Source organism: Fusarium graminearum, chromosome 4, assembly GCF_000240135.3.
Source record: "Fusarium graminearum PH-1 chromosome 4, whole genome shotgun sequence".
Classification (NCBI taxonomy): Eukaryota; Fungi; Ascomycota; class Sordariomycetes; order Hypocreales; family Nectriaceae; genus Fusarium; species Fusarium graminearum.
The window spans coordinates 7,391,186-7,413,186 of record NC_026477.1 but is presented as its reverse complement, the minus strand read 5'-3'; the positions used below and the strand labels follow the sequence as shown (position 1 = coordinate 7,413,186).

The window sequence follows — 22,001 nt, the reverse complement described above, 5'->3', positions numbered from 1 at the left end:
GTAACGGTGCAAGCGTATCATCTCGTCAGCATGAAATTCGACCACTCACCAAATCAGACGACGACATCAAGAAAGCATGGCAACTGTGGCAGGCTATCTTCCCCGACTGGTCCATCTCCGAAGAACGATTCACAAAACTTATCTTCGGACTTCCCGGATATCATTGGATTCATGACAATGGATTGTGTCTATCCTACATGCTCGACGGAGCCACCTCTTTGACTGATGGTGCACACGGTCGAATCGCTGCGATCGGAGTACTATCAGATCATAGACGCCAGGGTATTGGAAGTGCGCTTTTAGAAAAAGCCAAAATTGGGATGAAAGATGCGGCTACTACTCAAGGTAGAGAGTTGCAGTCTGTGGAGATAGGATCTATCTTTCCACGATTTTGGTGGCAGATTCCTAGTACAATGCCCAAAGAAGTCAAGGAGTTCTTTTCGCACAGAGGTATTTTTTCTTGAGTATCTGCTTGAGTATATACTTATGCTACAGGTATCTATGATTCTTCGCATCCCATCAAGGACCTCTACAAGGATATTACCGAGACGATTGCTCCACCAGAGATAATGGAACGGGTGTCAAAGACGAAAGCGACATTCGCTCCTTGGTCGGCAGATTTGTACGAGGAGTGCATGACCAAACAAAAGGCTCAATTCGTACGTATGTCTGTCTATTCTTCTTATCCATAACTAATAAACTGTAGAGCTGGTCAGGCGTCTACAAAGCCCTCGCCTCTCACAACCAACACGACCAAGTCCTCGTCGCCTTTGACCCAGAAACAAATGAGCAAATTGGATGGACCCTCATGTGTTCCCACGACTCTTTGGTGGGTGACATGTTTGCATTCCTACCACTCCTTCCATCTGGCGATAAAACAGGTCTCATCGCAGCCGTAGGCGTAGACGAAAAAGCAAGAGGAAAAGGTGTCGGGTTAGCCCTCGTGATCAAAGCAATGGAAACCTTGAAAGAGAGGGGAATGTCTGGGATTCTTATCGACGCAGTGGAGATCCAAGGGTTTTACGAAAGACTCGGCTTTGAGACATTTTGGGAGTACGAGGGATGTCGGTTGGAGATGCCGTGAGCCTTTGCATTATCGTGTTTCTTCTCTTTTAGGAAGCTGGTTATGGAAACCAAGGTTGGAGATTGCTGATCGTTGCTGCAAGGGTTTAGCTTGTACTGCAGCTCCCAGAGGATAATGCTACCCCGCGTCTTTTATCGCCGACGATGATGCTTATTGTCATTGTTTCTCAGCTTTTGTCTAGTCTGCGATTGGTTGAGAGGAGTAAGACATTATTAATGAAGCCGGCATCGCATCGACATGCTGGATGTAGTAGTTTGGTGGGGTTTAGACAATGTCTATTAAAGAGGTACACGATCGCCTTGTTCTTTGTTTCTTCAACTCTCAATTGACATAGTCAATCAAAATGGGTCAATTACAGGTCTTGGCTGCGTTACTCAGCGTGTTTCCACAAATTGGTCTTTCGAAACCATGCGAGACTACTTATCCTCCTCTTATGCACCCACTGCAATCCAGACAATTCTCTGATAATTTGGGTGCTGTTGCGAGTGAGAGTGAGATATGCAGTACCATAGGAGTCAATATCCTACGGGATGGCGGTAACGCGGCAGATGCTATGGTAGCGACAGTTCTATGCGTTGGAACAATTGGTAAGAAAATCCATCCGTCATTATTGTTTGTACTAACTGTCCAAGGCATGTATCATTCTGGTATTGGCGGGGGAGGCTTCATGCTCATCCATGCACCCGACGAGAAGAATGGATCGAATGCTTACGAATTCGTCGACTTTCGTGAGACAGCACCTGCGGCTGCTACGGAGAACATGTTTAAGAACAATGTGAACGAGAGTATATCTGGCGGCAAAGCAAGGTATGTCAACCCCATTGATCAGCAGCTACAGCATCTAACGATCTCCCAGCGGTGTCCCAGGAGAATTGAGAGGTCTCCAACACCTACACGAAAAATACGGTAGTCTACCCTGGTCTCAGCTCGTACAACCAGCCATCAAGGTCGCACGCTACGGCTTCCCCGTCAACAACGACACCCTCAAATTTATGGGAGCCACCTACACCAAATTCGAGAACGAGAGTTTCCTTCTCAACGACCCAGCCTGGGCAATTGATTTCGCGCCTTCCGGCAGACTCGTCAAGTTTGGCGAGAAGCTGACCCGAAAGAGATTCGCGGATACCCTGGAAACAATTGCTTCTGAAGGACCGGATGTGTTTTATCAAGGCGCTATCGCCGAGGCGACTATTCGAACGCTGAAACGCGAAAAGGGTATCATGACGATGGATGACCTTAAGAATTATACTGTTGAGATTCGTCAGCCTTCACAGATCAATTACAGAGGCGGAAAGGTCACGAGCGGTTCTGCCCCTTCAAGCGGTGCTGTAGTCGCAGCTGCATTGAATATTCTGGACGGATATGACTTCCTTGGAGATCCGAGCCGAGTCAACGACACGGCTTACTATACCGATGAAGCGTTCAAGTTCAGCTACGGCATGCGTACCAACTTGGGTGATCCCAGTTTTGTTGATGATATGTCAGAATATCAGAAACAGATGTATTCCAACAAGACCGCTCAGGAAGTTAGAGCAAAGTTGGATGGTCGTGCTCTTGCCTTGAAAGACTACGATCCCAAAGGCCTCGAGAGTTTGGAAACACCTGGAACATCTCACATCGTCGCCATGGACTCATCTGGTCTAGCTATTTCCCTCACCACCACCATCAACCTCAACTTTGGCTCCAAGGTCATCGTCCCAGAAACAGGCATAATCATGAACAACGAGATGAACGATTTCAGCATCCCAGGCGAATCCAACCAATTCGGCTACATCCCCAGCGAAGCCAACTTTATCCGTCCTGGAAAACGTCCTCTATCTAGTATCAGCACCACCATCGTTGAAGATGCAGACGGCAAGGTTTCTCTTGTCACAGGATCTGCGGGAGGTAGCAGGATCATTACTGCGACTACACAAGTTGTGCTCAACGCTATTGACAAAAACATGACTGTGCGCGAAGCCCTTGCTGCTCCTAGATTGCACGATCAGCTTGTCCCGCGACAGGTGTCTTTCGAGTACGCATTTGATAATTCTACTGTTGCATATCTAAAAGAGGTTGGGAATAATGTTACTTGGGTGCCGACGCAGAGCACGGCGCAGGCTTTGAGAAGATTGGCGAATGGGACGTTTGAGGCTGCTGGAGAACCTCGACAGGTTAATTCTGGTGGTTTCTCAACTTGACGAAACAACCATCACAAGCCATTCATATATACAATACACAAGTTTTAAGTTGCAAACATTTATGCTGTAAGATATGCTTGATACCCTGGAATCATACCCTGTACTGTTTCATCCTGTCTTTTGTCAAGGATCTCTCCATGTTTCAGATTCAGGGTACCAAGACGCTGTTTCCGCCAAGGACGAAACCCCAGCTGAGAAGGAGAATAAAGTAATAAACTCATAAACTTTACGAAAAATGAAACATGATAGAAGTTTAGTTTCAGTTGTGATAGATTAGCCAACTCCACGTCGTGTTGCGGGCAGTCCAGCAACGTAGACTTTTGTTCCTTGCCTCCTCGTTATCCAATCAAATGGTAAGATGGCCGAGCGGTCTAAGGCGCTGTGTTCAGGTTCTATACGAACTAGCAACGATTCGCAGTCTCGAAAGGGGCCTGGGTTCGAATCCCAGTCTTATCAATACTTTTTTGCCTTTTTGTGATTTATCATCGTGGCTTGACTGTTGACGCAAGCAGATGTGTTGTCCGGTCTTGGCTTATAAGCGCTACTGCTTGTAGATAAAGTCTTGTACATCTCACAGCCTCAATTGATTACCAATGACAGTATCAAGTTTCCGATAGATGGTTGATGCATTGCGTGTAAAATGATGACATTCATCTGTTTGTCGCAACAAAGACGATCGGTATTCGAGTTACGCGTATAGTAAGACCCACGCTGCTTGGCTGCATCTGGACTGCGAATGATAACAATTATTTTGCGAGTTAGAACTGGTAAGATATTTAGCCTGTGATCAAATGAGATATTTAATTAGGTTGCATCGTTGAGCACCACCATACTTTAGATATCGAGTAATTGCAGCACGTGCAGCGCTACAAAAACAGAGATCACTTGTAAAATATAGCGCAAAGCAACACGTGGGTCAACCAAAGGCTTATTCGACGCCCTGGAATTAAAGTGCTAAATTCCATTCCAGCCACCTATTGTTAACGCGTCACTGTACCCCAGACCACAGGCAGGGGGAAACAGGGGAGGCTTGAAGCTTAATAAATGTTCCTGTTCCTGGACACTCCGTGCTTCAAGTGTGTGACAGATGATGAATTGCCAAGAAGCCAAGAGCTAGATACAAGGTATATTTAACCAAAAGCCACAATTCCATGACGAAAACATAAACTCAATGCCAAGCTCCGTTCCTACTTAAGCTCTCGGAGGGTACCTTATTCTTTTTGTTTCCTTTGTTCAAACCTTTTTCTCTCACTCCTCATTCATCATGATCTTCCCTGTAATGCTCTTATCTCTAGCTGCCTCCGCTCTGGCCAGTGTCGTCCCCCAAGGCGCCAATACCTGGAAAACCCTTGAGTCGATACCAATTGCCCCGCGACAAGAACATGGCGTCGTCGCCCTCTCAGACAAGACCGTAGCTATCATTGGTGGAATTGTCCCCAACAGGGACGCCGATGGCTTTCAGACTACAGCACTCATGCAATTCTACAACACGCGCTCTAATTCATGGCGACGATACGTTACAGAGGCACCCGTCAAAGTCAACCACCCCAACGTCGCTGCCGTTAATGGCAAGATTTACTTGCTAGGCGGTCTATCAGATATCACCGACGGCGCATGGCGAGCATTCCCAGAATCGTGGGTCTATAATCCCGATCTCGATGAGTGGTCTGAATTGGCGGCCATTCCAGAGGACCAAGAACGAGGTAGCGCCGCTGTCGGTGTCTACGGAAACATTATTTATCTAGCCGGAGGTATGCGAACACTGGAACCGACTGGTCCGGGTGGAGAGCAAGACACTGTCGACTTTGTCTCAGCTTTCGATACCAAGACTTCAAAATGGCTTGATCTCCCCGCCGCTGCACGAACCCTCCCCGAAGGACGCGACCACGCAGCCTCTTCAATCGTCGGCAACAAATTCTACGTTCTGGGCGGTCGTCTCCGCGGTCAGCGCAACGTAAAAGACACAGTTTTTATTCTTGACCTCGATAATCTCGAGCAAGGCTGGACGACCAGCGAAGCCAAGATGCCCACGCCCCGCGGCGGCGTCGTATCAGGTACCGTCGGCAAAAAGATCTACGTTCTTGGCGGAGAGGGCAACACTGAAGATGGTTCAGAGGGGATGTTTGATCAGATTGAGGTTTTCGATACTGAGACTGAGACGTGGGAGGAGCTGGGGAAGATGGCTGTGCCTAGACATGGTGGACAGGCTGTTGCTGTCAAAGGAGGCATTTACCTTCCTGGTGGAGGAATAAGTGAAGGTGGTTCGCCGGTTGACACTCTTGATGTTTACTGGCCGTGATAGATTTGCGTATTTGTTTTAGCGTGACGATTTAATGATACCATTTGTTTTTTCTTGCCCTTGTACTTGTAAATCTCAACCGTGTGCATCTCAAATGTCTGAGAATATTACATGACGTCTTGATTAGCACCATTAGGTCTGGGTTAAATATTGATCTACTTTAGCTGACATCCCACGGTTTCCGATTTACTATTACAAAGCACATTATATAAATCTATCCATCTCCAATCGTAAGACTCACCGGGACGGGTTCCTGGGATTTCCGTCTGGCAGAAAAGGTGGTCAGCATAGTCGTCGAGCCGCACAGCTGACGGTATTGCCAAGGCAGTGGATGAGACATTGCAATAGCACACCGATCCTCCGGCCGGCACGGCAACAAGGAATGGTTTATCTAACAGCCTACTTGCTCAATAGGATGGGTTTGGTCTCTAGCTCAATGCCTATTGACCATTGCGTGGTTGTTCTGCGTACAGTCCCAAACCCATGGCCAGCCGTTCAACCTCGATTTAAGCTTACTTCCCCAACGGAAATAACCAAACTCTGACGGACAAAGTGTCTCAGATACTCAGCCTCTTTCCAAGAAACATCTAACTCAAAAAGAAGAGTGATTCACCTACGAGGCTTGCATTAGTTCAAGACAACCCCAGTCATGTCTCCCTTCAAATCTTACCCTCTGTCTCAATCCGGTCTTTTCTGCCTCTGGATATGTGCTTTTATTGCAAGCCATAAGCTTACCGGTATGATCCTCATGACCGGAAGTAAGCAGGAAATTGAATCATCGATTTAATATCCGGTTTATACGGGACAATCGAGCTCCGAGGGGCCGGTGTTGGAGGTTATAAGAGTTTCGAATACCCCACGGTTCCCCTGGGATATCACCGGAGTAGCCTCCAATATCGCTAAAAAAAAACATGAAGACTCTTGGGCAATATTTATATTTTTCTCTCTTGGTGGGATCATCCCTCGCAGCCCGAGGGGGCCACTGTCCACCTCTCGGCCCCGTCCTCCCCCCTCCACTCCATCCCAGCACCCACCCCTCTGTCAAAACCGCCATTAAAAACATCCAAGACCTCTTTGTCTCTGCAACATCCGATCTTGTAAACTCTTCAGTTGCAGTAGCTATCAAGTCTGCCAACGAAGATGACTACATGTTTGAGTTCGCCAGCACACCTCCCAATGTCGATCCTCGTGGAGTAGACGAGGTAGATTCCGATACCGTCTTTCGCATGGCGAGTTTATCAAAGGTGTTTCCTGTTCTTGCACTGCTGAAGTTACATAAAGTCAACTTCGATGATCGTGTTACAAAGTATTTACCTGAGCTTAGGGCTTTGAATAAGGAGGCGAGGAAGAATGATGCTATTTGGGCTGTGGATTGGAATGAGATTACTGTTGGGGCATTGGCTTCGCATCTCGGTGGGATACCAGCAGATTGTGAGTATATATAATCCATGAAGTATTGAACCATACTGACGTTACTAGTGCTGGCCGACGTCCAACCTTATGGAGACTGGACACAGCTCGGCTTCCCTCCTGCTGACCCATCCAGAAGTCTCAACTGTTCAGGACTCCTTGGTCTTCCAGAATGCACCAAGAAAGGTATGTCATTGACTCTCCCTATTTATACTTGACTAATGTCTATAGACTTCTTTGAGCGTTTTGGTGAAAGACCTCCCGTGTATGCCCCCTTCGAAGCAAACACAGTCTACTCAAACATTGGGTTCTCTGTCATGGGGTGGATCATCGAAAAGGTCAGCGGCATGCCTTCCGGAGAGTATATCAAAAAGCACATTTGGGACCCTGTTGGTATGGAGCACACATCTGAGGAAACGCCTGATGATTCTTTGGGCTTCATTCCTCCTGGTGACGAGTGGTGGAACGCTACTCTCGGTTATGGAAACCCGTAGGTCTTCATTCACACACTCGACTATTCTTCACTAAGTATGTTCAGTGCCGGGGTTTACTATTCTTCTCTCAACGATATAATGGCCTTTGGGGATGCTATTCTACGCTACGAGCTATTGAGTCCCGAACAAACCAGAAAGTGGATGAAGCCAGCCACCAGCACTTCCTCAACAGGTATCCTCATCGGTGAGCCATGGGAGATATTCCGCTCCAACAACGTCACCAAAGACGGTCGCCTTATCGAGTTCTATACTAAAGCCGGTGATATCACTACCTATCATTCCCTCATGGTGCTAGTTCCTGACTACAACCTGACCATCAGTCTCTTCGACGCCGGTCCAGGTGAAGTTGGCGGCGGCGAGCTCCAACTCTGGTTTTCAAACATTGTCCAGGAGCTTCTCCCTGCTATTGAGCAAGCTGGTAAAGATGAAGCAGAGGAGAAGTACGCTGGTACATACTCCGACACTGAGACTAATTCTTCTTTGACTCTTTCTGTTGACGATGAGTCTGGCTTCAGCATCACGAACTGGACAGTCCGTGGTGTTGATATCGCGGCCACATATGCCAGCTTTGGCATCCCACCAGAATTCCCCACACCTGAGGGTCTTGTTCGATTCCGTTTGTATCCCACAAGTCTCAAGAGCGATACCGAGACTTCATGGCGGATGATGTTTACGCAAGGTACAGCAGAGGAAATTGCTGCGAAAGACGCTTTGTTTGCCTGGTCTGAAGCAAATTGTAACACTTGGGCTTCTTTGGACAGGATCGTGTACCAGCTCTTGTCGCATGATCACTTTGTGTTTACAGAGAGTGGGGAGGGAAGTAAGAGACGAGCTGAGAAGCTTGAACTTGTGGGATACAGGGTTAGTTTAAAGCGAGAAGATTAACTTGACAGTAACAGGCAGGGGTTGCAAGGAGAGGGAAATGCGAAAGACATCAGCGAGATTGTTTGTGCGTCAATTGCACTTGATTCAAGGTACAGAAACAAATAATCTAAGAATCTCATCTAGTGTATCAAATTGGCCTTCCGCTCTCATTGTATCTTCTTTTTATCATGCTCACAATCCTGATCCGACTCCAATATCCCGACAGAGGCTTGTGATTCTGAATGCAGTCGGCATCGATTGAAAGGTCCCGTATGATAAGTGACCACGAACTATGATCGAAGATACTGTGGGTACTTCACTGCACCGCTTATGCAAGCAATCATACTCAGCCTTCAGGCAATATCTAGCATGACCTTGCACTTCTTGGCGTCGCCTCTTGACATCTCGATTCGGGCACATTTGCCAGATACCATGGATATCGCCGATGGCTGATATTGGATGCACGGGAGATGGCATTGATGTTCGAACATTTGCATTCCCGTGAGAATATCGTCAAAGTGGTTTCCGTCTCCCTCAAGGGTGACATTCTCCATGGGATGGTTTGTAGTGCGGTATATCTGAGTCAGTTGGATGATCACAGTAGCCTTTGCATCATCTTGGGTATATTCAATACCAAGGCACTTGAGTACCCTGTATCTGTTCTTCAGATACTAGTATAATGTCTTGTCAAGACTGATCATATTCCAACACTTATCCGAGGTTCCTCGCTTGTATCTGTCAACAAAAAGGGTTCGGTACATGTCAAGGTCATGACAGCCCGTTAAGCAACAGGCATCACCCATGACTCGAATCATCATATCCATGGCTTCTTGAGTATCAAGTCAGGTTGGCGGAACGATATGTGCAACTGTTACATCATTCTGTGTATTTGGCAGAAACACGCATGTGTAGCTGTCGCGTTTTCGGCACAGGTTCCTCTGGTGCTCACTGTCGCCCGGTATCGATCGTTTTGGATCAGCTGTCAGGTATGACTTGGGGATGCCGGAGTTCTCGATGAGGTCTCGTGACTCGTTAGTTAAATATTAGATAGATTGAAAGATCAACTTACAGCGTTTGAGCAAAGGCGGCAGGCTACCCAAGAACGAGCCCATAAGTGACATGCGGCGGATCTGGTCAAGACTGTCCAGAGGTGTCGTAATAATGCTAGCTAAATGGACCGAATTCATCTTGAAGGTTGGGTCATAAAACTTCATCCGCGCATCAATGCACTTGGCATATTCACGACGTAGTTCGACTTCGTCGGAAGGCATGATCTTCGTCGGCTCGAAGTTATCAAGCGCACCCATTTTGACAATGCGTTTCTGGATGAAGGGATGGTATTGGATGGATCATTTCGTGATAATTCTCATTTTCTGTTCATTTATATTTATTGCGAAAAACTTAAAACAACCTTCACATAACCATGATTAACCGCACGTCTAATCATGTACACTTACTTCAACTTTAAGCCTCTAGGCAAATAAAGCATAAAGCTTGGGAATATTGGGTTCTGAGGCATGATATATTTCAGTATCACAGTTCTGACAATATCGTGGTCGCTATCGTCACATATAGGGTTGACGCTTTATCCCAGGCTAATTTAGCACTGCGGAGTCGACTGGGGTACCGTATGGTCAAAAATATGGCAACAAGTGTCGTGTTGCTACTCCAAAACACACTCAACCTACTACAGAGTACAAAGTATGGAACCTATACTAACCAGACAGCAATGAATTGGGGTCATCCTTGTTTTAGAGGCATAAGACGAAATGAGCAGGTCAATCAATGCTGTATAGACCATACTCTCGGTCTCTTTATTCTTGTACCCTGATGCTTACTATCTCCAACCCCAGTCACCTCCACACTAGGTAGCCTTGGATGATAGCGTCAAAACCCCGCACGATAATAGTGGCCTCTCTTCTGCGCTGATCGCATAAACTCCTTCCTGATCGAGTCTACTCCAGCGGAGTCCATCCAGACGAACGACAATGTTGGCCGATAAACCATCTCCATCAACACTACGGCCCCAAAACTGCCGCCGGCAAATTGTTCCGACGTCGGTGCTATAAAGATCGTCAGTTTCCTCTATTGTCTCATTTACTCTCTTGTTCTCTCAGCCAATCCTATAGTTCATCATGAGGTCCTCATCATTAGCACTCAGTCTTGCTCTGGTGTCCGGAGTCACACCTAGACCTCACATCACAAGAAGTGAAGAGTCGGATGAACCTCAGCTCAAGATCCCCGGTCTTCCTTTTCCCAATGCCACAAAGTCTTACTGGCAGGATCCTCCTCACCGCATTGCCAACCATCGTACAACCAAGGATCTACCAACATCCGAGGTCTTTGACTATGTCATCATTGGTTCAGGTATCTCAGGTGCTGCTACAGCCCACAAGCTACTAGACCGCGATCCTGATCTGTCTATCCTCATGATTGAAGCCCGTACCGCAGCATCAGGTGCATCAGGTCGTAACGGCGGCCATTGCAAGGCTGGCAACTACAACGGTATCAAGAGCTGGGTGGAAGAATACGGCGAGGATGATGCCCTGCGACTTAGCAACATGGAGCAAGACTGCGTCGACGACGTTCGCGAGTTTGTGAAAACCCACAATGTCTCAAGCGACTTTACGGATGTCGAGACCGCTAGTCTTTACTGGACCAAGGACGCTTTCGAGACCGCTGTCAAGAACATTGAGTTTCAGCACAAGTTGGAAGAAAAGCGACCAAATGATGTTCCCAAGAACAAGAGAACCATCATGAAGGGCCAAGACGCTCGCGATTACTGGAAATGGCCCGAAATCGTCGGCGCTGTGACATTCAAAGCCCACACCCAAAACCCCTACCTTACCGTCTGTGCCATGCTAGAGTACAGTCTCAACAAGGGCCTCAACCTACAGACCAACACCATGGCTCTCAACCTCAACCAAATCGGCAAGAAGACCAAGGACGGAGCTAAATGGGAAGTCAAGACTAACCGAGGCACCGTCAAGAGCAAGAACGTTGTGCTTGCAACAAACGGCTTCACAAACGCTCTTCACCCAGGTATCGCAAGCACAAATTTCACCATGCCTGTTCGAAACCAAGTCGCTGCTGTGACACCTGAGGCCGATACTTCAGGTAGCAAGGTCTTTGAGCGAAGTAACAGCTTGGGTGATCTCCACAGCGGAAACGTCTACATCGCCGCTCGTCCACCTGGTTCCAAAGACGCAGGAAGTGTAGTCATTGGCGGTTCGACGCAAATGTCTCCTACAAGAGAGCGATGGATTTCTGATGATACCTCCATCAACGACCAGATCGCGCTTGTTCTACATGGTGCAGCACGCACAGTGTACGGCTACAAGAACTGGGGCGAGTCTACGACTGTCATCCAGGACTGGACGGGTATCGTTTGTGAGACACCTGATGAATTCCCATTGGTAGGTGAAGTACCTGCTGAGGACGGACTCTGGGCTATTGTTTGCATGAATGGGCATGGTATGGCTTGGGCCTATCGAAGTGCTGAGGCGCTTGTTGATATGATGACTACTGGAAAGACCCCCAAGTGGTTCCCTGAGCAGTTTAGGGCTCAGCGTGCTTGGGAGGTGAAGGGATATGATGAGTTGTAAATTAGATACTTAAGAACATATAATCTTCGTGGTATATTCAATGATTCTATTTCCACTTCTTCACTATTCTCGCGCAAGAGAACTTAAATTAATTGATCGTCGATTCACTTGGAAGATATAGTCTCCAATCAACATTCCCTGGTATTCAGACAAGTTGACTTTATACCTGTATCTCTATAACTTCAAGCCTGTTCAACTAAGATTTACAATATTATTCTTGATCATCGTGGTCAAACTTCATTATCATAGTGTGAGTAATAATGCAAAACAGTGAGCACAATGGGGGATGGATGGGAAATCATGTGGACAGTTACGTTCCGCTACATGCTTCCATCATGAGGGATATGCAATTATGATATGATCAATAAACTTGGGCTTATACGAATGCACTCAGCCAGCCGCAACCAATACTTGATGTCATTGACATCAATCTTCCAGAATCTCATTTGTGCGCCAGACAGTTGCTGACATGTCAAAAGCATGCCAAGACACGGCACATTCTCAGCTTGCTATCAAGTGGTACGGCCCGGGCCGGGCATGCCATTGATAGCCGAGCCTTGTTTCGAGCTGCTGCGATTTCTCTGATGCCTGAGTAGCCATATATTATATAAATGGTAGCTGTTGCCTGCTGTACAAGATATTGAAGAATCTGCCCCATACAGAAGGAACAGACTTTGATTATCTTCTTGTTACGACATTCTGTTTCTTTCCCCTTTTACAACTAGCACGTTACCATTGCCCATTAGATTTTCACCCCTTTCTTCAAAGGCCCTATTAGGTCGGCATGGCCAGCCTGTGGGATCATGCGTTTCAGAATTTGTCCGCTGAGGACAAAGATACTCTTCGGCCTGAAGACACGGAGCTGCAGCCCAAAGCAATGGATATCACCAAGTTAGTTGAAACGGCAAAGGAAAATTGCGAAAGAAAACAATGGGTCCTTTACAAAGATGATCAAGGTAAGGAGGTAAAGTTCCGTGACAAACTGGAAGAGGTAGTCGGCCTGTTTGAGAAGTTCATTGCAGCTGGAGATGCTGCGGTGTCATATGATCCTGCGCACGCTGCTCTGCCTTGGGCGGCCGTGAGAGCTTTGTTACAGGTAAGTACTGAGAATGAGAATACCAGGGTGTGACTCATTGTGTTCAGGTTACTGTCAACGATTGTCAGACCTACGGTGCGATGATTGAAGGTGTCAAAGCGGTATCAACAATTGTCTTTACCTATACCACGATTGAGACAAGAGTCCTTCTCAGAGAATCACAGGTGACGAAACAACTATCCGCTTCCCTTGTCACTCTTTATTCCTCTGCCTTGCGCTTTCTTGCCTCCGCAACCCGTTACTACAGCAAAAACACTTTCAGTATGTAGAAGTTCTTGGACATCTTCATTGTGACGGTTGCTTACTCCAACGATAGAACGACTTATGAGTAGCCTTCATCGAAATGCCAGCTCAGTCGTTGAAGCACCAATCCTTGTAATTGAGAAGCAAGAGAAGGAAGTTTACAAGCTTGTATCTCTGGCTGAGCGTGAGGTTCAGGGTACGGACTTACAAAAGATCATAACGCTTGTTGAATCAAGCGTAAGAACCTCAGGTGAAATTAACCAGGAGCGCCGCACTCGACTATCTGCTTGGATCAATGGCATCGAAACCAATACAACATTTGAAAGAGCTTGTAACCGTCATCCAGGAACCTGCGATTGGCCAATGGCTGTGGAAGCGTTCAAGACATGGGCTTCGGAAGACGGCCCTATGCCGTGTCTCCTTTGGATGCATGGTCCAGCCGGTTTCGGAAAGACGTTCATGTCAGCTCGCATCATCCAATATCTTCAACAGGAGAAGCAGTGTCCGCTTGCCTATTTCTTCTGTGTCGCGGATAACGAACTCACGCGAGACCCATATGCTATTCTTCGCTCCTGGCTTGTGCAATTACTAGACCAGGGTGACGAGATGTTATCAACAATTCTGACACAGGCTGAAAAGCTGAATATGGCACAGGCATTGACCCAACATAGATTGTGGGAGCTGTTTGCTGCTATAGGCAAGAAGTTCGACAGATGCACCTTTGTCATTGATGGTTTTGACGAATGCACGCACATCGACCAGGGCGTGCGTTATCACCACCAGGAACCAAGAAACATCTTCCTCGATGAATTGCTTAAATCACTCTCGGGAACGAACTCACGCGTGCTCCTAGTGAGCAGAGATGTTCCAGACATCAGAGAGCATCTAGGCCAAGACACGTCTAATGGAAACAACAAGGTCCAGAAGCTCGAGTATTGTATTACGGCAAAGGACACATCGGAAGATATAGAGTCTTTCGCCAAGTTCACTGTCGATGACAAGCTTCGAAAGAAATCTACAAAAGTCAGAAACAACATTGCTACCCGCGCCGTTGATAGAAGCGATGGCATGTTTTTGTGGATCGAGCTTCTAGGACGAAAGCTTATGCCCAGCAGCAATGAAAAGACGTTGGTGAAGACAGTCACTGAAATGCCCGCAGGTATCAGTGATGCATACGCTAACGAGCTAGAAGACATATCTCAACGTCCGACAGAGGAGAAAGAGCAGTCTGTCATGATACTTCGCTGGGTTTTGTTTGCAGTTGTCCCTCTCCAGGTCAAACAGCTAGCAGAGGCCCTGCTTGTATCCAGCCCTGAGCTGAGCGAATATCCGGATGATGACTTGCCCGATGAGTGGGAACAAGAATTTGTAGACGATTGCTACGTAAAAGACAATATCTTGGGACGATGCGGCTCCCTACTGCAGATCAGATCAAGCTCCCCCGATACACCACTTGGGGATCAAACGGTTCACTTTGTTCATTTTTCAGTTAAGGAATTCCTGACAGAGCTTTCTAACACTGAACCCCGCAACGATTGGGCCACAAAGCTTGGGCTAGAATCTACATCTATCGAGGAAACTCGTCTTTCCGATGTGTGCCTTCGTTACCTTACACTGGAGAGATTCCACGACATACCGCAAGAGCCTGAGAGATATCCGTTCCTTTCCTACGCGTCTTGGGCATGGTATTTCCATAGTTTCCATGAGAAGCCCTCGCCGTCCACGCAAATCATTAGCCGAACACAAGAAGCATTCAATCCCAAGGCATCCGGATGGAAGGTCTGGACGCCACTCATGGAAGCCAAGATCATTGAGTCTGATCTAGGCAAATGGGGTGGTTATGCTCATGGCTGCGAAGACCTTTTCAAAGTCGAGAACCCAATCTACTATGCTTCGCTATTGGGTTTGATTGACATTGTGAAGTGGCTCGAAGGTCAAGGACTTGAATGCAGTTGTGCAGGAGGTGGCCGCTTCGGTTTTCCACTCCAAGCTGCTGTAGCAAGGGGCCATCTGGAGTTGGTCAAGTACTTGCTGCTCCGTGGCGTCAATATATCGCAGGAAGGTGGTCAATTTGGGCAATCGGTAATAGCCGCTGCTGTTATATCAAATGTTGAGATCATGCAAGCACTTCTGGAGGCCAAAGCCGATGCAAAATCGAAGGACCTTAGGGGTTGGACATCTTTACACTATGCGGCCAAGAACGGCAATACAGCCATGATCACGCTACTTCTGAAATACGGAGCCGATATCAACGCACAAACCTATGATCTCTGGACAGCTGCAAGCCTGGCTTGTCGCTACAAGCATAAAGATGCGCTGGACCTCCTGGCAAAGAATGGTGCGGATTTGAATCCCCAGGATACAATTACTGCAGTCCCCTTGAAGATTGCTATCATGAGTGGGGACTCAAGTCTTGTGTTGGCAGTTTGCAATATGCTTCGATACTCGAACATCGATCCACATGAGATTGTCATCGAAGGATTGACGCCGCTCGAGTTGGCAATAGGATTAGGCAACATTGGCATTATCGACGCTTTGATCGACGATGGAGCTGCTTGCAACGGTGTTTCTAATCTGACTGCCGAAGTGAACTCTCCGTTGCAAGTTGCTATCATGAACTCCCGGACTTCAACTGCCGAAACATTGATCCGGAAAGGTGCAGAGATTGATCGAGCCGGAAGAGATGGAACGACAAGTTTGATATGTGCTGTCGAGTGTGAGGAACTGGAAACTGTCGAATGGGTCCTACATATGGGAGCGTCAGGGCAAGGTATACGTGAGAACGACCTGAAGACAGCTTTCGACACGGCATTGGGTTACTACGACCTAGATATAGCGCGCCTTCTCATCCGAAGAGGCTGCTTCCGTCTTGGAAGTCAAGAACCCACTCCAGATCCAGCCACGGAGGTGATGCGAGAGAGCTTCGTTATGCATGCCTTTGATGGTACTTTGGATATGGTGGTTAAGGATCTGGCTGCTATGAGTAGCTCATTATCTCCTGACCTCCTCACCGAAGCGCTGCATGTTGCCTCATCCAGAGGTCATCTTTCCATCGTCCAAAGATTGATTCAATCTGGAGCAAAGGTTGGTTCGAGAGATATAAACAAGAGGTCAGCGTTACATCATGCTACCTTCCATTGTCATTTTGACGTTGCAGAATGTCTTTTGGAACAAGGCGCTAGTATATCCATGGAGGATATTGTTGGCTCGTCGCCCATTGATTTGGCAATTCAGAATGGGCTGAAGGCATTCGACTTTATCCAAAGTCACATGAGCGATCTGACTCTCACCATCAGCCGGAGGCCATCATTATTGACGGGTCCTTTGACTCAATCTCGAAGTCTCAGCTCCATGGAAGTGAGGAGGGTGATTTCAGGGTTATGGGATGGTTTTTACGAGTACCTATCCTGGTGTGAAGGAGTAAGGGAACCGTTTTCTATTGAAATCTCTGACCCATCAGGCTTGGATTCCCAGAACAAGGCGTTTTCTAACCAGGGCTATGATGAAGGGGGTATGTTCAAGTTCTATGGGTTTGTTGATCCAATTGGTATAATTTGGTTTGTTAAATTGTACGAACGTCTAGGGTGGCTATACCGAGGCGAGTTGAATGTTGAGAAGCGAGTCATTAAGGGCAAATGGGGATCTAACAGGAAGTTGTGGCACGGTACATTTCGACTTCAGTTGAAAGAATAGTGCACGGGTTTATGAATTTGAACACAAGAATGCAGATCTTGACGGATTGAAAAGCACAAAACTACCAAAAACAGGAATATTGGAATATTACATGACTTTTTAAATTGTCTTTGGCATTGCTTGTATCACACCGCAAACCTTGGATCTCATCACCATGTAGGTCAGCTACGTCGCCGGCATCTCAAAGCTCATATCATAGTTGAAGAAGAAATCACCCGACAGATCAGGAAAGAAATTATCAACCCCCGATATCCCAGCATCAACGCCCTGGTCCATCCCAACACCCAAAGGCGGCCCCATATCCACTGGAATATCTGGTTTCAACGTCTGAGCCATCCTTTCGAGTCCACTGGCCATGAGACCAGCCAAATGCCACTTTCCAGCCGGTTGTGATCGAAACTGCTGCACCAAACCAGTGATCAAATCATAAACTTTATCTCTTGCGATGAGATCGTGGTACTTGATGGCTACTTTTGTGAGAAACATTGACGCAAAGGCTGTCATGGAATGGACGTAAGATGGCATGCCGACTATGCCCTGTGTAATATCTGGATCATGGAGGAACTTGTCGATGATTGTAGTGGCTGCCGTTATTCCGTTGAGAGCACAGTCGAGAAAGTAGTGTGGAATATGGTCGTCTTTGGATATGCCGCGGAAGACATGTGAGTACAGATATAGTTGGGCAAAGTTGTAGTGGAGAACGATTCCCTTGCGTGGGAAACCACCAATACCGGGCCACTTTTCTGCAAGCTGTTAGATCCTATGTGTTGGGTGAGTAAATGCAATGACATACCTTGCACTTGGTCAGTCCAAAATGCAAACCACTGATCAAGTTGTAACCTGAAGTGGGAAATATGGTTCAAATGCAATCTCGGAATCGGTTTCCCCTTATTGGAGCTGAAAAGCTCTCTTATACTCCTCAAGATACTAACCACAGTAGCTTGACTAAGTAACCGTCTGTCTTCCTCATTCGAAATAGCAGAACGAAGAAAGTCTATAGCTCCTTGTGTGGAAGCGTCTTCTTGCACTATAGACGGTCGCCCGTATTGTGTTGCAAGTTGTTGGTCGCAAACACAAAGAATATACCAAATTCTCGCACACTCTGCGTCTTCTTGACTAGACTTTTCGATAGCCCTGTCGTAACTGTTGTGGAGATCGAATTCGGCTGCTCTTCGTATGGCGTGACCTGACAACATCCACGATAGATCGCTTAGCCAATAACATCCGATACATAAAGCTCGTAGGTAGTCTCTACTGAGTCGCCTTTCAAATATTGACGTCTCGAATAGTCTCCTAAACTCGGAGCTGCAGATTGGATATAGATGATCGGCTGTCGGATCATGAAGTGCAGCAACTGTGAGAACTGCCACAAGGAGAAACTGGCTTTTCTGCCGTAACGCTTGCATTGACTCGTACGGGCAACCAATAAGGTAGATATATGGATCCAGGCGTTTCTTGTAGAATTCGAATAGTCTTTCCGCGTCAGGCAACGACACCAGACGTCGCGTTATTATGTCATCGTTGCCTTGGTGTTGCTGTGGGTCGATATCATCTGGAGATCGGAGAGCACGCAGTTTTGTAAGAGTGTAGAGTGAGTGAATTGGAGCATATGGTAGATCATCGTCCTCTGGCATGGGTTTCGGGGAATTATCGCGAGATGGGATATGGTGACCTTTGTTTGATTGACTTGGTGATTCGTCTTTTGGTCCTTCTACTGATACAATGGAGGATCGTAGAGGCGGCAGTTCCAGGTCGAGTTTGCCTGCCACTTGTTTTAGGAAATTATGCATCTGCTCCAGATCTTGCGCCACGTCTTGCGATAACCTAGGAATATGTAAGTCATGTTTTTACTTGGCGGTGAAAACGTACTGTGACTTTTCGTCAAGAATAGTCTGTAGACTCTTGCCCAAAACACAACACAAGCCTTTTTCCGCACATCGTCTACAAGGCGGACCACTATCGTCAATCAAACATTTGATCTATCAGAAAGTCAACATCACAGCATTATTTCGCCCTGAGTTCAATCTCACCTTTTGTCTCCGACAGGCTGTACAGGCCTTGACCTTTCTCGAGATCATCGGGGGAAACTGTTGCTCTCCATTCTCAGCTTCAGACCAGGTTCTTTTCGACATATTGGCGGATACAGGTTGAGTGTCTATGATTTGAGAACCAATGTTTACATATTGGCGTCGTCTGGTTTGTCGGAATTGAGAGGCCGGGTTTCGGAAGTTGTTGCCGCTGTTACTATTAGTAAACAAGCGGGATTTAGATAATCCGGGGCTTCTTCCGAAACTTGGTGATGCTATTCCCGGTCTACCCGTACTGCGAACAAAAAGTTTCTCCATCGTCGGCATCCCCAACCTCTCCACTTGTTCATGCACGTCGGATGCGGGTCTTCGGACAGTTGAAGGTGATGTTGTTGAAGCGGTCAAACCGGCTCCACTTCCCCAGTTGTAATTACTCGAACGAAGGAGAGGCATGTAGGACGTTTTAAGTTAATCATCTCGAAGTGGTTTTGTTTTTTACCCCTTTGTCTTAATACTTATTTCTATATAGAGTTGATTCTTAGATCAGTTCTCCTGTAGATATCTGGGCTTATCAGGATCAAACCCCACAAGGCAATTGACTGTCTCATTGCCCTCGCCGCTGTCATTAATTTGATCCCCCTTGGGCCAACGCCATTTTCCAGCCAACTTGATATACCCATCCATAGCATTGTTCAAAGTATGTCCAATCTCAAGTGCCTCAGCCGCGCGTGTATGAGAGTAGTAGGTCAGCAGACTCTGCGCCGCCTTTCTCTCGCCCTGCTGGATCATAGTCAAGGCTGTCTTTTCGACCCAGCCCTCAACCTGAACGCGAGACGCACTCTCGAACTGTTCAAACATTTCCGTAACAATTGGGTGATACTTGTTGGGCTCTGAGCACATGTAGTACAGCACCCGCTTGAAGATTCGACCAGCAAACTCAGATGCTTCTTGAAGTTGATAATCCGGGTTGAGGAAGCTGCTGGAAGCGCCGGTTGTCAGGTAACGATGCTGTCCAAACTCGGAAGGAACAGATTGAACACCGAGCCACCATGGAACAAAGGGTGCTGCAACAGAAGTGGCTGGGGCATTCCAGATTCGTAACATATCTCGATCGATTCCATTGTGAAGACTGACAACTTGACCATACCCCGCCTCATCATCAGCAATTCGAGGATCGCGCACCCTCTGCATCATCTTGGCCTCTGTCAAGGGGACCATTTCGAGAGTAGCGTTCTCCAAAGCTGCCTGAGACATAAACTTGTATCCTCCATCTCGAGCCTTGTAGCGAGGATCTTGAGGACCGTAGACATCGAAGATGTTGAATGGCTTGCCTGAAGTCTTGTTCCACCAGCCTTGCTCAACGGCGAACGACACAATGTTGTCAGAGCCAGCATAGTCAGGGTTGTTTCTGAAATCGGTGGGAAAGTCTTCGATGTAGCCAGGGTACAGAACCTTGACATCGTTTGGCCCAAGACGCTGTGCAGCCCAGAGTTTTTTTCCACCAGCCATTTCCCAGACGACCCAACCCTCGTCTTTGTCGGCGATGAGATGCGAGTTTCCACCATATGTAGCTTCGCCATATTTCGCCATCAAATCGCCGATTATCTCCACACCCTCGCGGGCATTGCTAGCTCTCTCCATGACGATACGTGCAAAATCACTGTACTGCACACCCCGCTGAGGATTGGGCGTCATTTCAAGAAGCTCGTCACGGTTGTCGGCCCAAACATCGCGAACCGTAACACCCTTCTCATTCAGCCCACCATTCGTCAATGGAGCAGGGAAGCCCTCGAAGTCAGAATACTCCATGCTCATGTATCGAAACGTATGGTTAACTTGTGGGATTTGAATGAGCTCTCCGGGAAATGTGGCATCTTTGGTAACGCCGACAGTGATGGTGGAATTAGGCAGGTGGTCGCGAGCTGGAAAAAGTTGAAGCCAGTGACTGGAGACTTCTTCTCCAGTGCCTCCGACCATGACGCTGCCATCTTGGGTGAGATTCTTGCCGACGTAGAAGGCATAACTGGCTGATGCTGGGCAGGCCAGCCAAGCGAAGGCTAAAGCAGCGTAGCCGATCATGACTCTTGATAATATTTCCAGGGCAAAAGAGCCGATTGACACAATAACAAATAGAGTACGGATAAAAAGATCAATTGTATCGGTTGGGGCTTACAAGTTTATAGCTTCAAGAGCCCCGCGCAAGATCGTCGCTCAATTATTCCCAAAGAGTATGCCACGGAAAATATACCAGGTTCATGCTAGTAATGGGATCACGCTAGGGGAACTCAAGAAGGCTCAATTACCAAGATTACTTGGTTGTTTATCTTGAATGAGGCATTTGTCCGGGGAAGTGAAGATTGGATAGCAGATCGGCAAACCTGGTGAGTGATTTATCGTACTTAAATCTGGATCCGAGAATAATTAGGCGAATATGCATTGTCAGTAGAACAAAACTGCACATGTAAGTGAGAGCGCAGTTCATACTGGGAAGAAATTAAGAATATCTTCAATAGCGCGCGGACACACGACGACATCGTCAAATGCTTCGGCACAATTAAAACAGGTTCAATCATCGACATCGAGTATTTGTGCCACTGGCAGACATGGACATCGACAAATCAGGATTTACTTGACGTATTAATGGCAAGCAAAGATATCCGCCTGGTCAGCTAGACAGCTTGATAGAGATTATGATAGTACAGTCCGCGCGAGTTGATAGAACTCACACTTCGTCCAATTACTGATATTATAGTGCTTCTAGTAATCCATTATCCCATAGTCCTTGGTGGCCAATCCAATTCTGTATCATCTTCGTCCTCTCCTTTGCTTGGCAGATCCCTATACAACTCCTTCCCGGACACTAAGCTGATAATCATCTCTCTCGCCCACTCAGTATCCTCAGTAAAATGCCACTGATTAATGCTCTTGATTGCAGCCTCAAGTTCCATGGCGTCCTTTTCGGCCCATCTCGCCTTCTCCTCCTCACTCAAGTTTAGTTCTTCATTT

At 47.2% G+C, this 22,001-nt stretch overlaps 8 protein-coding genes and 1 non-coding gene across 9 annotated transcripts; 6 read left to right on the top strand and 3 right to left on the bottom strand.

Moving 5' to 3' along the window:
- Window positions 1–1,427: 1,427 nt before the first annotated feature.
- FGSG_09141 (uncharacterized protein) lies at window positions 1,428–3,264 on the top strand (the record flags this gene model as incomplete). The annotated part of the gene is made up of 2 exons (XM_011330343.1): window positions 1,428–1,891; window positions 1,941–3,264. 2 exons carry the CDS (start codon window positions 1,428–1,430, stop codon window positions 3,262–3,264), a joined length of 1,788 nt encoding a protein of 595 aa, XP_011328645.1.
- A 352-nt stretch (window positions 3,265–3,616) lies between these two features.
- On the top strand, window positions 3,617–3,720 carry FGSG_20722. The gene has a single exon. It is a non-coding gene; the product is annotated as a tRNA-Leu (tRNA).
- An 808-nt stretch (window positions 3,721–4,528) lies between these two features.
- On the top strand, window positions 4,529–5,593 carry FGSG_09142 (uncharacterized protein; the record flags this gene model as incomplete). Its single annotated transcript, XM_011330342.1, has 1 exon — window positions 4,529–5,593. The coding sequence occupies one exon, from the start codon at window positions 4,529–4,531 to the stop codon at window positions 5,561–5,563; it is 1,035 nt and encodes a 344-aa protein (XP_011328644.1). The 3' UTR covers window positions 5,564–5,593.
- A 619-nt stretch (window positions 5,594–6,212) lies between these two features.
- Window positions 6,213–8,352, top strand: FGSG_09143 (uncharacterized protein; the record flags this gene model as incomplete). The annotated part of the gene is made up of 5 exons (XM_011330341.1): window positions 6,213–6,321; window positions 6,533–6,994; window positions 7,043–7,159; window positions 7,205–7,463; window positions 7,512–8,352. The coding sequence occupies 5 exons, from the start codon at window positions 6,213–6,215 to the stop codon at window positions 8,350–8,352; spliced, it is 1,788 nt and encodes a 595-aa protein (XP_011328643.1).
- An 821-nt stretch (window positions 8,353–9,173) lies between these two features.
- FGSG_09144 (uncharacterized protein) lies at window positions 9,174–9,638 on the bottom strand (the record flags this gene model as incomplete). Its single annotated transcript, XM_011330340.1, has 2 exons — window positions 9,174–9,352; window positions 9,401–9,638. 2 exons carry the CDS (start codon window positions 9,636–9,638, stop codon window positions 9,174–9,176), a joined length of 417 nt encoding a protein of 138 aa, XP_011328642.1.
- An 828-nt stretch (window positions 9,639–10,466) lies between these two features.
- FGSG_09145 (uncharacterized protein) lies at window positions 10,467–11,936 on the top strand (the record flags this gene model as incomplete). The annotated part of the gene is made up of 1 exon (XM_011330339.1): window positions 10,467–11,936. The coding sequence occupies one exon, from the start codon at window positions 10,467–10,469 to the stop codon at window positions 11,934–11,936; it is 1,470 nt and encodes a 489-aa protein (XP_011328641.1).
- A 784-nt stretch (window positions 11,937–12,720) lies between these two features.
- Window positions 12,721–16,968, top strand: FGSG_09146 (uncharacterized protein; the record flags this gene model as incomplete). The annotated part of the gene is made up of 4 exons (XM_011330338.1): window positions 12,721–13,032; window positions 13,080–13,293; window positions 13,349–16,786; window positions 16,859–16,968. The coding sequence occupies 4 exons, from the start codon at window positions 12,721–12,723 to the stop codon at window positions 16,966–16,968; spliced, it is 4,074 nt and encodes a 1,357-aa protein (XP_011328640.1).
- Window positions 16,969–17,133: 165 nt separating this feature from the next.
- On the bottom strand, window positions 17,134–19,100 carry FGSG_09147 (uncharacterized protein; the record flags this gene model as incomplete). Its single annotated transcript, XM_011330337.1, has 4 exons — window positions 17,134–17,711; window positions 17,762–18,792; window positions 18,838–18,947; window positions 18,999–19,100. The coding sequence occupies 4 exons, from the start codon at window positions 19,098–19,100 to the stop codon at window positions 17,134–17,136; spliced, it is 1,821 nt and encodes a 606-aa protein (XP_011328639.1).
- A 438-nt stretch (window positions 19,101–19,538) lies between these two features.
- On the bottom strand, window positions 19,539–21,074 carry FGSG_09148 (uncharacterized protein; the record flags this gene model as incomplete). Its single annotated transcript, XM_011330336.1, has 1 exon — window positions 19,539–21,074. One exon carries the CDS (start codon window positions 21,072–21,074, stop codon window positions 19,539–19,541), a length of 1,536 nt encoding a protein of 511 aa, XP_011328638.1.
- Between the last annotated feature and the right edge of the window lie 927 nt (window positions 21,075–22,001).